General features: G+C 41.1%; 1 protein-coding gene across 3 annotated transcripts in view; it reads left to right on the forward strand.

Annotated features, from left to right (window-relative positions):
• The window catches only part of LOC141180644 (UDP-glucuronic acid decarboxylase 1-like), a 92291-nt gene extending 81321 nt beyond the window's left edge, over positions 1-10970 (forward strand). The window contains exons 4-8 of one of the 3 annotated variants that reach the window (XR_012256294.1): positions 1694-1754; positions 5558-5615; positions 7805-7904; positions 10234-10345; positions 10449-10474. Coding sequence is in view for 2 of the 3 variants with exons in the window: in XM_073660709.1 (XP_073516810.1) it covers positions 1694-1754; positions 5558-5615; positions 7801-7904; positions 10234-10365 (355 nt within the window). In the remaining variant the exon portion in view is untranslated. Of the gene's footprint in view, positions 1-1693; positions 1755-5557; positions 5616-7800; positions 7905-10233; positions 10423-10448 lie in introns of those variants that run through there. The other 2 variants (XM_073660710.1, XM_073660709.1) reach the window with 2 other exon arrangements.
• Positions 10971-14695: the final 3725 nt, after the last annotated feature.

The following is a 14695-nucleotide window of genomic DNA, read 5'->3' on the forward strand; positions in this document are numbered from 1 at the left end:
AGCCACATGTGGTGCTGAACAGGAGACCGGCAACATCAAAAATAGGAAGAGAGAAAAACTGTGGCCCTCACCCCATGGCTTCAAAATGATTCCTAGATTCCATCCGGGCGGAGGAGACAGGAAAGAGCGGCGGCTGTTTCACGCTCCATGCGCTAAATTCAGCCTGCATGAAGTGCTTGGCATTGTGATACGGACGTCGCTCTATTTTCTGTCTCCTCCGCCCGGATGTAATAAAGTAATAACTTTTTAGTCACGGGGTGAGTGACATAGTTTTGTGTTTTTGTTTTTCTTTTCCTATTTTTGAGAAACTATTTTTCCGACGTTTTCTGATCCAAAATCGCCAGGAAGATTATATAAACACACCCCAGGGATTAGTTAAGACCAATCTTGCCAGAAATCTCCAGGTAATTTTATGCTGCTACATTTTAGTTTGTTACATGTGAGTTATTGTACCCACTGAATCTGTAACAAATCCACTTTGTCTGAATGTCACCTTTATTTCTTGTATGATTCATTCAGTTGTCACTTGGTTCCTTCTGCTCTCCTTTTGTGGGATATGTAGAGGGTCCCGTTCATGTTTTTTGAGGTGACACCTGTTGGACCCATTTATTGATCTTTCTTTGTCTGAATGTAGCCTAAATAATGAATGACCAAAACTCTTCTTTCCTGCCGTCTGCTTTACTTGTGAGACCTTGCTGTGTTTGGTCTTTCTTTCCTGAAGGCTGCATTCAGACTACTGTATAAATCAGACCAAGATCAGACAGAAATGCATGGACTGGCCGGAGGATCTCCTGACCCAGGCGTGACCGCTTCATAGAAATATATGGGAGACCAGCTGGCCACTCCATGCATTGCAGTCTGATTTATACGGTCGTCTCACTGCCTTCTAAGGGTTAGTTAGGCAGCTTATCTCTGATCTCACTCCTGGACCGATTAATTGGCATACGGTGCGACCCAAACACTTCCAACCTTCAGTGGCCAAAGGCCACAAAATTTAGTTTAACAAATCCTGTAGCCATTGGTCACTGCTGTTGGGAAGAGTTTTGTCCACACTTTTGTCTGATCTCACCCTTACTGCAGACTTGTAATAAAATTGATGACAGAGGCGGACTCCGTCATGCCTTGTGCACAGCCTGCAGTGCTGAATATAACCAGCCTAGGCCACATTATGACAATACAATATACTTGTATTAGTTATAGGACTTGTCTGCTCCTCTGATGAAAGGCTGCAGTCATTCTATGTGATAGCGCACGCTGTAAGATTTCAGAAGTCTGCAATCTCGATTCTCTGGTGTCGCTGGCGAGAGCGGGCAGTCACATAACTAAAAGTATAAGTTTTGCATACATGCAGTCATATGCTAGTAAAAGCTGCTCAGCCCCAATACATGTTAATTGAGCGAGGCCGAGCACGTCTTGTCAGAATGTGGCCGGAAGTATGCAAATCGCTTACTTACGGTCACATTACTGCCTGCTGTCACTGACCACACCAGTAGAATCTTGACAGCGTGTGGTACACTCACCGATAAGATTCAGAGGTCTGGTCTGAGGTCACATAGAGGACTGCCGACTTTCATGAGAAGACCGGACAACCACTTAACGAAAGACAAAACCAACAGACCTTAGTTCCAAAGCGTAGTAGCTAATGGCAGATTTTAAGAAACCTTAACAATGTACTGGTTCTTCTCTCTACTAGTGACCTGGTTAATGGGCTTGTGGGTTTAATGAACAGCAATGTCAGCAGTCCGGTGAATCTGGTAAGTTTCCTTTTCTGGGTTTATATTTACATTCTGCTGTAATACTTCATCACTTAAAGTATATATGCGGAAGTCACACAAAATAACAGTGACCACATTTTCTGAACATTATAAAATACTATTTTTGGGGCTGCTTGTTTTGTTTTTATGACAGGTTTCTGGCAAAATCATTCTGATTTTAATCCCAGGTTCACGTCAGTCTTTCCTTCCTTTTACTCCTGGATGTTGCTTTAAAAAAAATTGCATTTGTAATTCCAACCTTAAAAGTATAAAAGGGCAGGATGTGACTGGAACATATCTACTCTCTTATTAAATGTAATTCTGAGAAATATTTTTTGAAAAATGCTATCTCCAGGAAAAAAAAACATAAATAGCCAGCTACCAACAAAGTACAAAATACATTCGTTTGCAGTATTGCGCTGAAAAGACGTGTGTAGTAATCTGAAGTCTCATAGGACTGTATGCAATCTTTTTAACTATTTCACAGTCTCAGCCTTAGTAATGTCCATGACCTCAACATATAAACTGATGGTAACTTATTAAATAGGCTGTTATTGGGCTGTTGCACTGACAGACTTCATGTTTTTTATTTAAATTAAAGGTCCAAAACTCATCCCTCTTGGTTATTTGTGATCAGACATATTTCTTTGCAGATCACTGACTTAGGCCACAGCCCCATCAGTATTTGGTCAGTATTCTGTCAGTATTTTTTATCCGGAGTGGGAGCCAAAACCAGGAGAGGAACAATCAGAGAAAAGGTATAATAGAAACAAGTCACCGACTCTGCATTAATCACCCACTCCTGGTTTTGGCTGCCACTCCTGAGAAAAAATACTGACCGAATACTGACCGAATACTGATAGTGGAGCCGTGGCCTTAAACTGACAGTGTCGCTGTTAGAAGCAACAGCATTCTGTCTGGATTGTGCCGAGTCATGCGCCATATATTTCAAAACTGCCCCCCATTAATTTAAAATGTGACATGTGCACTTTGTGAGATACAGTCACAGTTAAAAAATCCCCCCCCTCCTTTACATAAATGATTGCACAAGAAATGCAATAACTTAGTTGCTTCTGCCTAGCAAGCTTGCAGTCTGTAACTGCTGCTGACACCTATCTTTCTCTCCCCACTTTAATTTGATCAAATATATTGATTTGATTTATACTGCTCATTTGTTCATTCACTTTTAATTGTATTAATTGATAAAAATAAACTATTCACACTTCTGTTTTTTTTTCGTTAAAGCATTCTTGTTTTGCAGCATTCTTTCCTTACACAGTGCATTGCAAGTGGTTTAGGGTTGTGTCTAAACTTCACCCCTTTCCAATGCATCACAGCCACATTTGATCTATTAAGAATATCTGTAGTATAAATTGGACTTGCAATATGCAGCTTGTCAATTTATGCTGTGACTGATGTAGATTGACATGCCCTGAATGACTCTAAGGTCATGTGCGCACATTGAGTATTTGATTGCAGAAATTTCTGCAAGGTTTCTGCATCTCGTGGCAGCAAAAACATTGCGTTTTTGTGTTTGTTGTTTTTTTAAGAGTCTTTGTGCAGCAATGAATGCTTTTTGGAGCTAAATGGAGATATTTGAAAAAAGAAACGTGGGACATGGCTTTAACCCTTGGATTACCGTGGGGTGAGTATATTGGGTTAATTTAAATGATTAAAGAATGTGTCTGTTTTATTTCAAATAAACACACACTGAGAATAAAACACTTTAAGTCTTTACTTACAGGTTTAGTAATGAGGGTGTCTGGCTGACACCTCTTCCTTACTAAAGCGAGGGCTTGGTGTCAGCAACACCTAATCCTATTACCCCTTAATCCCATTACCCCTAATGCCACAGTTTTGTCAGTACATGCGGATCCACCACATGTAATGACATTTCAATCGGTCAAAATCTACAGCTACAGAAATTGACATGCTGCGGGTGAGTTTATGAAATAAAATGAATTAAATTAAAAAAATGCTGTGGGCTCCCGCGTCCTTTTTGTAACCAGCAGAGGGAAAGCCAACTACTGAGGGCTGATATTACTAGCCAGGGAAGGATCCATTAGCTGAAAATATTCCCTGGGTATTAATAACAGCCCACAGCTGTTTGATTAGCATTTACTGGCTAGATTACAGGAGTCCCCCTGAAAAGAATTGACACATATGGTCCCACTATAAAATCTAACCAGCAAAGGCTAAACAGACAGCTTTGAGATGATATTAATAGCCAGGGAAGGGGCCATGGATACTGGCCCCTCCAAAGCTAATAATATTGGCCCTTAGCTGTCCCAGAAATTGTGCATCCATAAGATGCACCAAATCTGTCTCTTAGCCTCGCTCTTCCCACTTGCCCTGGTGCGGTGGCAAGTGGGGTAATAGAGTTGGGGTTCATGTCAGCTTTGTATCGGCACCTGACATGAAGCCAAGCTTAGTAATGGAGAGGTGTCTAAAAGACACCCCCATTACTAACCCCATAGTAAAGATTTTTAAATAAACACACGGCCTGAAAAAAATCCTTTATTTGAAATAAAAGTCCACACTGTTTTAATCATTTATTTAAGAATAAAAAACACAGTATACTCGCCTAACGCCTAATCTGCTGAAGCCATTGTCATCTGTTTTTTTTTTTTTTTACAATCATATCTCTCACCTGTCTGATGTGATGACATAATCCAGAGTGTCCCATGAAGATCTGGGTCAGTTCTAGAGCAGTCACATCAGCAATCACTGATGCACATGTTCTAAAGGATAGCAGGCTATACACTGATACAGGAGTGGAATCACTCCTGTGTTCGTGTATAGCGCTGAGCTGCCGGGACAGAGGTCACATGAGTTCATCAGCTGATGAGCTCCGGTGATCTTACTTACTGCACCACTGCTGTGTGAGAAAATTCTGTGTCGTAAGTAAGGTCACTGGAGCTCATCAGCTGATGAACTCATGTGATCTCTGTCCTGGCAGATCACGCTAAACACTGCCGGGAGCGATTACGCTCCTGTCAGTGTATAGAGTGCTGCCGGGTGATCCGATCGCCGTGGGACACTCGAGATTACGGCGAATAGGTGAGTATAATGTTATTTTAATATCAATTTTATTTTAACTTTTTTTTTACTTTGAGCACAGGCGTCTGCTGATGAGACCACTTCTCCCATCAGCAGCGCCTGCTCTCTTGTAGGCTGATGGGAGGAGTAGTCTCTCATCAGCTGACGCATGTGACTTGCGGTCAATTCTTTGTGTGCTTTAGCCGTCTTTTTGACCCATTGACTTAAATGGAGTCAATCAAATACACAGCAAATCCGCAAATATTTTTATACCTGCGTTTTTGCTGCAGATTTGACTGACTCAATTCAACTCAATGGGTGAAAAAAGCGACAAAAACCCACAAAGAATTGACATGCTGCAGATTTAAGTGCAATGCAAATCCTGCCAGGAAAATTCCTGATCATGTTCACAGCACTTCAGGATTGTCATTGCATTAGCTGGCAGAAGAATTCACTAGCGTTTTGGCCCATTTCTGTGTGGGAAAAACACTGCAAAAATGCAGTGTGAACATAGCCTAAAGCCAGGGCAACATGGAACCACATTAGTATGATAGGGAGGCAACACATTGAATTGAATGGCACGTGACTTGCTGAAGGGTAAAACTATTCTACAATATCATTATTTTGTACATGATTGTCCATTTCACCTGGAAAAGTAATTGGAGTTTAAAGAACCGTAAGCCAATCCTAAATTCATCTCCGCATTGAGGTTATTAATTACAATTTGCAATTAAAGCTGTAATCTGCTGTTGTCTTCTCCACAGGGAAACCCAGAAGAGCACACCATCCTGGAATTTGCCAGATTAATTAAGCAACTTGTTGGTGAGTTCTCGCCCCCCTGAGAAATCCTGCCAATAGTTTATTAGATGTGTAATCACAAGGTGGATAATTGTGCACTGTGCGTGAATTGCTGATAAAGGTCTGTGATTAGTATTGATACCAAATTTTTTTTCTTACAAGTGTTTTATTGATTTTATATCTTCACCCAATGGCAATGCACTCTTGTTGGCTTGTAAAATTGCCTTATCCCAGTCTATAAATGTCTACTGACATAACATGTAAATGGTATTTTTTTAGGCATGTTCTGCTACATCACTGTCTAAATGAAAATGTATTCTTCCAATTGTCACTATTTGTCCTTGCAGCTCGTATCTTCCTATTGAAAGGGAACCTGTCCCCATGAAAATGCTATGAAATCTATTGGCATTGTGTTATGGTCAAGGAGCATCTGAGCAGATTGCTGTATACTGGACATTTGATACAGTATAAAGTAAATCCATTGGGGTTTTCCCTCGAACAAAAGTTCATTTTAATCAAGAGTTTTTGGAATAATAATAATTTCCACAATTGGATGTATTTAAATAAAATGTTCCTGTGTGGAGATGATCTTATAAATGTGCCCCTGCTGTGTACTGTGTAATGGCTCCTGGGCATGGGAGGAAGCACAAGATTATACAGACATTACAGCACGGGATCACAGATGACTCTTTCTCTGAGGTAAAACATTTCACTGCCTGTTTTTAAACAATGTTTTACTTCAGAGAATCATTTGCAATCTCGTGTTGTAATGTCCACATACTTTTTTTTCCCCAGCCAGGTGCTGCGGTATGATCAGACCATGCTCCTGCAAGGTCAGACACAGCAAGGGACAATTTATAAGATTATCTCCGCGCAGGAACATTTTATTTTAATACATTGAATTGTTATTATTCCAAGATGATTAAAATGAACACTTGCTCTTGAGAAAAACCCTTTAAATTCTTGCTTGTTCTTGGATTAGAGGGACGGGGGCTGGTCTTATCCGTGATTGACGGCCTTCACGGTCTAATTATTCAAGACATACTGGCAATGAATGAGTTACTCCACCCACTGGACCACTGTATTTTCTTTTCTCTTTTTATCACACAATTTTGATAATGAACAGAGTATTTTTTTTTACAAAAATATTTTGGTTATGCTGCAACTCCGAACTTTTACAGCAAAAATAGTCTCTCCAGTAAAAAATAAATAAGTAAAAAAAAGTAGTCTCCATTCTTGATATTTAAATGGAAACTGCTCTTCCATATCCATTTGGCCTCTGGAAAATAGAGCAGGTGCCCTCACTGTGACCACGCTGCTGCTGGACCTCATTTGTGACTTGTCCTTCTCATGCATTATACTTACATGTGTTATTGCTCATTCAGACGATGATTTTTCTCATACCCAAAAAAACTGAACAATTTTTCATCTGTGTTCTGGTCCGTGTCCGTTTTACCATCAGCTTCATCAGTTTTTTGTTTTCTCATATGCAAAAGCAAAATAAAAACTTGGTGTCTCGGGCTTCTATAAGCAAACAGACAGCACATGTGATATGTTTTCTTTTTTCTTTAATGGACCCATAGACTTGGCGAGTTTGACCTGTGAACTTGATCAAAATCGGACAAGACTTTGGGTAATTTTACAGTGGTCTGCCCCAAAATACAAACATGTGAACTGCGCCGTAGACTATAAAATATGTACAAGTTCTATCAGTGTTTTTCATGTTTAAATTGGCGTCTTAATGAGGCTTTGGTAGGAGAACATCATAGGCCAGGCATATTTTTATTTTTTACCCATGGCAAACATTGGACACTACGATATTGCACTTAACATTCTATGACTTATAAAGATGAGCAAAAAGATTTTCACTACCTTGGTCCAGTGTACTTTTTGTACTTTGCGGCTGCCATCCCAAGGAAGAGGAAACTTCCTGGGCCATCACTTGAATGCCAACATAATGGGCACTTCTTGCGATTACATACACCCTGCCATATAATGGTAAAATGCTCTTCATGACATCGCTGGGGTCCACTAATCGCAAGATGCCGGCATTCGAGTGTCAGCCGAGGAAGATCGTGCTGCGCTGGTTAAGATGCCATGGAGCGCCAAAGTCAATAATCATTTTTGCTTTTTTTTTTTTTTTTTTTTAATGATTCAAAGAAGGAAAAAAAACACAAACCACTATTAAGCATATGTTCTTCCATTATAGGGAGTGGTGGAGAAATACAGTTTCTTTCAGAAGCTCAAGATGATCCACAAAGGCGAAAACCAGATATCAGGAAAGCCAAGCTTCTACTTGGATGGGAACCTGTGGTATGTATACTGGAGTTTAATCATAGCATCACTGCCTCAGTAGAGGTAAAAAAATATATATCTGTATGTGTGTTATATATAGTGTTGAGCGATACCTTCCGATATCAGGAAATATCGTATCGGATTGGATCGGACCGATACCCAAAAAATATCGGATATCGCCGATTCCGATACCGGAAACCAATGCAAGTCAATGGGACACAAATATCGGAATGAAAATAAACCCTTTCTTTCCTTGTAGGTTAATTCTACATGAAGTAAAACAACTAAGAATAATGTAGAATGTATTACGCGAAAAGCCGGCAATTCATCAGCGGCATACACCGGTACCCGACAATTTACAACAGAAAGAATAGAGCTTCACACATAGATAAGATAGATAGAAACATGTCAGCCACATATATATGAAGTACAGTGACAGTGTTGCTTACTGTACTTGTCATTTAGTGTAAAGGATTTATTTAAAAATATAATAGTGTTTTCATGCACCGTCTCTTTAAAAAAGCCGGCCGGCAATTCAGCATCTGTACCCGACAATTTAGAATAGAATTTAAATGAATTTCATGAAATAATTAAAAAAAAAATACGTGGGGCTTCTCCCTATTTTTGTGTCCAGCCAGGTACAACTAGGCAGCTGGGGGATGGAATCTGCAGCGCAGGGAGGCCCAAGCTTTCTGCCCCCCCCCGGTGCAAATTGCAGTCCGCAGCCACCCCGGAAAATGGCGCGTTCATAGAAGCTGGATGCTGTACCTGGCTGGCATACAAAAATATGGCAAAGCCCACGTCAAAATTTTTGGGAAAAATCAATTAAAAAATAAATAATAATTTAGGGACTGCATCTTTATTAACTCCTCAAATGTCATTTAGTGTTAAAATAAAGGATTTATTTAAAAAAAATTGGCGTTTTATTTGAAATAAAACACACAATTTTATTTAATTCTTAGTTTACTAAAAAAAAAATAGTTACCTGTCCACGTGTAGTTTTTTATTTTTTACTTTATTTTAGGTGGCGATCGGCAGGAACAGGTAATGTATGAACTAATTTATTGTAGGTAACTACTGGCCACCAATGAAATGTATTTAAAATTTATTGGGGACACAGTAGGGAAATTTATATAGCAGGATCAGGCTGATGGGAACTACTGCTCCCATCGAGCTGATCCTGCTGGCACGAGTGGACAGGGGACAGACATAGGCCGATGGGAGTAGTAGTGTCACATTGGCCTATGTCTGCCAGCATGCACACACTCGCAGACATCGCACAGACACCGCACACACTCGCAGACATCGCACAGACACCGCACACACTCGCAGACATCTCACAGACACCGCACACACTCGCAGACATCTCACAGACACCGCACACACTCGCAGACATCGCACAGACACCGCACACACTCGCAGACATCGCACAGACACCGCAGACATCGCACAGACACCGCGCACACCCGCACACATCGCACAGACACCGCACACACCCGCAGATATCGCACAGACACCCCGCACACACTCGCAGACACACGCACAGACACCCACACACACCAATCATGACGGGCTGATCGTCTGGGAGGTGAGGCTGACCTGTGCGGCCGTGGGAAAGTTCATGTGAGTTCATGCAATGCAGTCAAGCATGAACTCACGTGAACCCTCTGAGGGCACCGCGGCTACTTCAAATGAACAGCTGATCAGCATCACCTGATACCTCAGCTGTTCATTTGAAATAACCGGCGGGAAAGCGCAGCACAGAACGGGAAAGCCGGCGGTGAAGTCTTTTCACTGCCGGCTTCCCCGCCCGGGTCCTTCGCTCCCCGCTCCTTGGTGCTGCGCTCCCCGCCCGGTCCTAACTTACGATCGGGATGGGAGGTGGCGAGGGGAGCGGAGGATTGGGGTGGGAGGCTGCGGGGAAGCAGTATGGGGCTGTGTGATTGTTTAAAAGCCGGCGGCTTTTTACCGCCCGCCGGCTATTAAACAATCAGGAGAATTCTCCCACGATGGGATGGCATTCTGATGACAGGCTGGATCTCAGCTGAGCTCTGCCATCCAGCTTGTCATACTTCAGAGACACTGCAGAGCGCAGGCATTATGGGAACTTCCGATTCCGGTATTCGATATTGTAAAAGTATCGGAATTAAGTATCGGAATTCCGATACCGCGAATATCGGCCGATACTCGATATTTCAGTATAGGAATGCTCAACACTAGTTATATATTATATCATTTCATATATATACTATTAATCTATTTTTTTTTTTAGATTGTTCTTGTTGACTTTGGTGTAAGTTCAGAAAGCTACGGTAACATGGTTTTTCTTGCTATTCTCTCTTCTCAGGTTCCACTAGAGGAAGGCTTGAATAAAACAATTCACTACTTTAGTAAAGAACTTGAATACCAAGCAAATAACCAATATATACCCAAGCCAAAACCGGAGAGAATAAAAAAAGGTAGAATGCGACATAACTGAACACTCCGTGAAGAAGAGGGGCTATCTTGATGGTTTACAGGATGTAATTTTTGTTCTCCCTTTCCCCTTGGTTCTTTTACAAGAAAATAGAGACTTCTGAGGGGCTATCATGAAGAATAAAACTGGAATTTCCCTATGAAGCTTGCTTTAAAGGAATGGATGTGCCTAATAACATTTGAGAACTGCAAACATTGCCTTGCACTTTTTAAAGATGTCTTTCTATGTACAGTAGAGTAGGAAATACATGGAAATCTCCACATTTTATATATCTTGCCGTGACTGTTTTTGACAACTGTCTGAGGACAGGTCAGCCCTATTGCTGGTGGTGGGGCCAGCTAAGAATCACCAGTTAGTCCTTTCAGACTCTGCCGAATACAACGGGTTTAAATTACTAGTTTCTTTTTGAAGCTGAAGCAGACATGGAAATAAAAATGCCAATTTATTTATATATGTTTAAAGAATATGGTAGGTCCATTAATATGGTATGTACTCTATGCATTACATTGGGGCAGTCTTGTAAGGGTCCACTCTTTCATACTGCCAATTTAGATATACTCCTGAAGAGTGGGAAAACATGTGGGAAAGCTTTGTTTTTTTTTGTTACTTAAACCTTATCTTTGTTCTCCTCAATGTTCACAAAGCTGTACATTTCAATTTGAAAGCAGCTCTGATAAATAAGAATATTTTGAGTCCCTATTGTGTTGTTAAGTGTATTCTTGGATAAAGAAAATAAAGTATTATCAGTTTATGGTGGTTGAATATGCTATTTTAATAAAATAAATAATAGTTAACTGGTGCTTTTCTTGTCTATATTAATTGACATTGCTCCTTGAGTAACTGAAAACTATTTTCTTAAAGGAACTGTCTGGTAACTTTATATTGATGACATATCCAATAGCTCCAATATCCAATAGGTAAGTCATCAATATAAAATAGGTAGGGGCTTGACACCCCACCAATTAACTGTTTACATCTTGTCCCCACAGGTGATAATTGTGTGGAGTGAAACATTGCATTTCATACACAGTGGGATGCTGCCAACCTACTTCTATTTATTTGAATAGGAGCGGATGTGAAGTATCCGGTCGCAGTCAATCACTATTTGGTTGGCGGAGCTCTGCTGTTCTGCTTCGAAACTATTCCCTTCCAGCCACCGACACACAAAACTGATCAATAGCTGTCAGGTCAATCTGATATTGATGACCTATCCTAAGGATAGATCACCAATAATAAAGTACTGGACAACCCCTTTAAGCCCTTTACAACTAATGATGGACATAGCACGTCATGAGCGGGTGTCAGTTCTGGCACCATGACATGCTATGTCCGTCATGACTTTAAACAGTCACTGCATGTAAAAACGCAGTGACAGTTCAGTGCCGACAGCTGTCACTGATGGCGGGAAGAGGTGCGGGGACCTATGCCATCAGCCCCTGGACTCAGGGTGCTGTGATCAGTCAGTCAATCTGACTGACTGATCACAGCATAAGCGCGCATCGGTTTTGGAATAACAAGTTGGGGCTTTAATGTTTTTTCTTTCTAAGAAAAGGATTCCATCTTGCCACCCTTTCCCACAGGCCAGACATATGAAGAATACTGGAGATTGTTGTCATAATTCAGTAGACAACCAGTATTTTCCAAAATTTCTTGCAGCTCCTTTAATGTTGCAGTTCTCCTCTTGACAGCGTTCCAGACCAATTTCCTTCTAGTATTTTTATTAATATTTGAGGCACGTTCAGTTCTAGGTAATGTAACTGTTGTGCCAAATTTAAGCCACATCTTGATTACTGTCTTCATCAATGTTCCATGGTTCTAATATCTTGGAATTTATTTATTTTTATACCCACCTTCTGACTGGTAACTTTCAACAATGAGATCCCTTTGCTGTCTTGCAAGCGGTTTACAGACCATGGCCTTTTCTGTTAAATGCAAGTAAGAAAATGTCAGGAAAATCCTACTAGATTATATGCGGTTAATCAGAATGACTAAACATAGTCAGCCGTGTACGGACTACTATTTAACATGAGTTTAAATGTGATTTGCTAATTTTTAACACAATCACATCCCCAGTTGTAAGAGGGTGTTCACACTTATACAACCACATTAATTTAGTTTTATTTCGCCCTCAATATTATTTCAGTTTGTTTCTGAATGAATTTGTGCAGATTATGGGCAACATTAAAGTTGGAAAAAGTTCTGAAATTAATTATTTCTTCTTAGTATAATTTTTTTTTCATGACAAAGCCCTGGCATTTTAACAGGGGTATGTAGACTTATTTCTTCTGTAACTAATACTCTACAAGATGCCATATTTTTTGTGCAATTTTGGCTGATGGGACAACAGATTTGAAATGGTTAAAGTGGCGAAAATGTTATGTAGCTTTCTAAAACAGTAAGTTTGTGATGAAGGTTTATAACGGTGCCGGATAAATAAAGGGGAAAAACTATTGAGTCCACTAGATTAACCCCTTAAGGACCGAGCCACTTTGTAGGTTAATGACCTGGCCTCATTTTTTAAATGTGATCAGTGTCACGTTCTGAGGTATTGCAGTGGGAAAAAAATTCCAAGTGCGTTGAAATTGCAAAAAAAGTGCAATTCCACAATTGTTTTGGAGTTTATTACCATATTAATTTTACAGTAAAAGTGACCTGGCAATTTGGAATGAGTGAACCCGAAAGGTAAAGTTCGGGGTCCGTACCGAGCCCCAAACACTGACATTTTACTATACGTCCAGTTTCCTGTTCGGGTTCGCCAGTCTAATAAAGCTTGTTGAAAGTATTAGCATGGCTGTGATTGGCCAGCGCAGCACGTGACCCGGCCTGTATAATGGCCTCATCACGAGTGTCGCAATTATGCCCTCATTAGTGTAGGGATAGGATGCAGCTGGAGTGATGGACAGATTCTGACTGTGCACTCTGCAAACTAGCCACTGTGTGTACTGTGCCTTTAAGCCGCCATGTATACCCTGCCCCCCCACCCCCGTCTGTGAGAGTACTGTGCCTTTTTAAGTCACTGTGTTTTCTAGTAGTCTTGGAAATAAACAATTGGCATCAGCTGTCTTGTTGCCATTTCTAGGCCCAAGAAATAATTTCTCAGGACCGCTGTGTGTTTTCTAGTAGTCTTGGAAATAAATAATTGGCATCAGCCATCTCATCATTCAAAGGCCAAATAAATAATTTTTTGAAGTCTGTGTGTGTGTGTTTTCTAGTTGTCTGGGAAATACATAATTGGCATTAGCCAGCTCGTTGCCATTTATAGGCCATAGAAATAATTTTTCAGGACCACTGTGTGCTTTCTCGTAGTGTTGCAAATAAATCTATTCTTCTGCCATCTCTTTACGAGTAGTGTTTAGAAAAACCAGTTCCAAAAAATGAGAGCATCAAATGGGGGACGTGGCCGTGGTGTCACAAAAAGCTTTTACATCCAGGTACTTAATAGATGACGTCTCTGGAGTCATCCTCTTCCTTTTCTTCTTAATTTTGTCGAGATGCCATGATGACTTTTCTCATCCACAGCTCGTCTCGGCAGCCTTCTATCTTCTCAGGTCTTCTGCAGCACATACACAATGCCCTTATTATATAGCTCCTGAATAAAAATATCTGTCCTATGCTGAGCCCCTGAATAAATAATTGCCCCTCACTATATTCTCTGCACAAAATATGGCCCACACACTGTGCCTCTTATGGTACATGCTCCCCACACTGCCCTCTCCTTTCCATACTGGGCCCCCTCTTCACACTGTCCTCTCACTGTCCCCTGTATAGGACAGTCTCTATACTGTGCCCACTCATCACACTCCCTCTCCTTGGTATACTGTCCCCTCCTGGCTGTGCCCTTACAATGTCCCCCCATGCTACCCCTCCACATACACACTATTCAGTCTTTATTCAGTGCCCACTCACATTTTTCTCCCCCCATACTGTCTCCTCGCACTATTCCCTCACACATCTCCCCTTCCCATCTCATACATTTACCCTCTCTTTTTCCATACGGCCTCCCCACACATCTCCCCCACTCACCATACTGTGTTTGCACAGATCCCCCCCTCCCCCCATACATGCCCCCCATTTCACCCCTTGCTCCTCATATTGTGTCTTCAAATGTCTCCCGCCACTCATATTATGTCTGCAGCGGTCCCATCCTTGCTCCCCAAACTTGTGTCCTCAAATCATCCCCACCCCGTTATACTAAATGTTCTACACACAGTAAATCTCCCCTAGCCTCGTTACACTAAATTTCCCCCTTCACACAGTAAATCTTACCCAGCTCCATTACACTAAATCATTCCCAAACAGTATATACCCCCCGACATGCAGTAAATATCCCCAA

Source organism: Phyllobates terribilis, unplaced genomic scaffold (assembly GCF_046119375.1).
Source record: "Phyllobates terribilis strain yellow unplaced genomic scaffold, ASM4611937v1 Scaffold_34__1_contigs__length_13252353, whole genome shotgun sequence".
NCBI classification, from domain to species: domain Eukaryota; kingdom Metazoa; phylum Chordata; class Amphibia; order Anura; family Dendrobatidae; genus Phyllobates; species Phyllobates terribilis.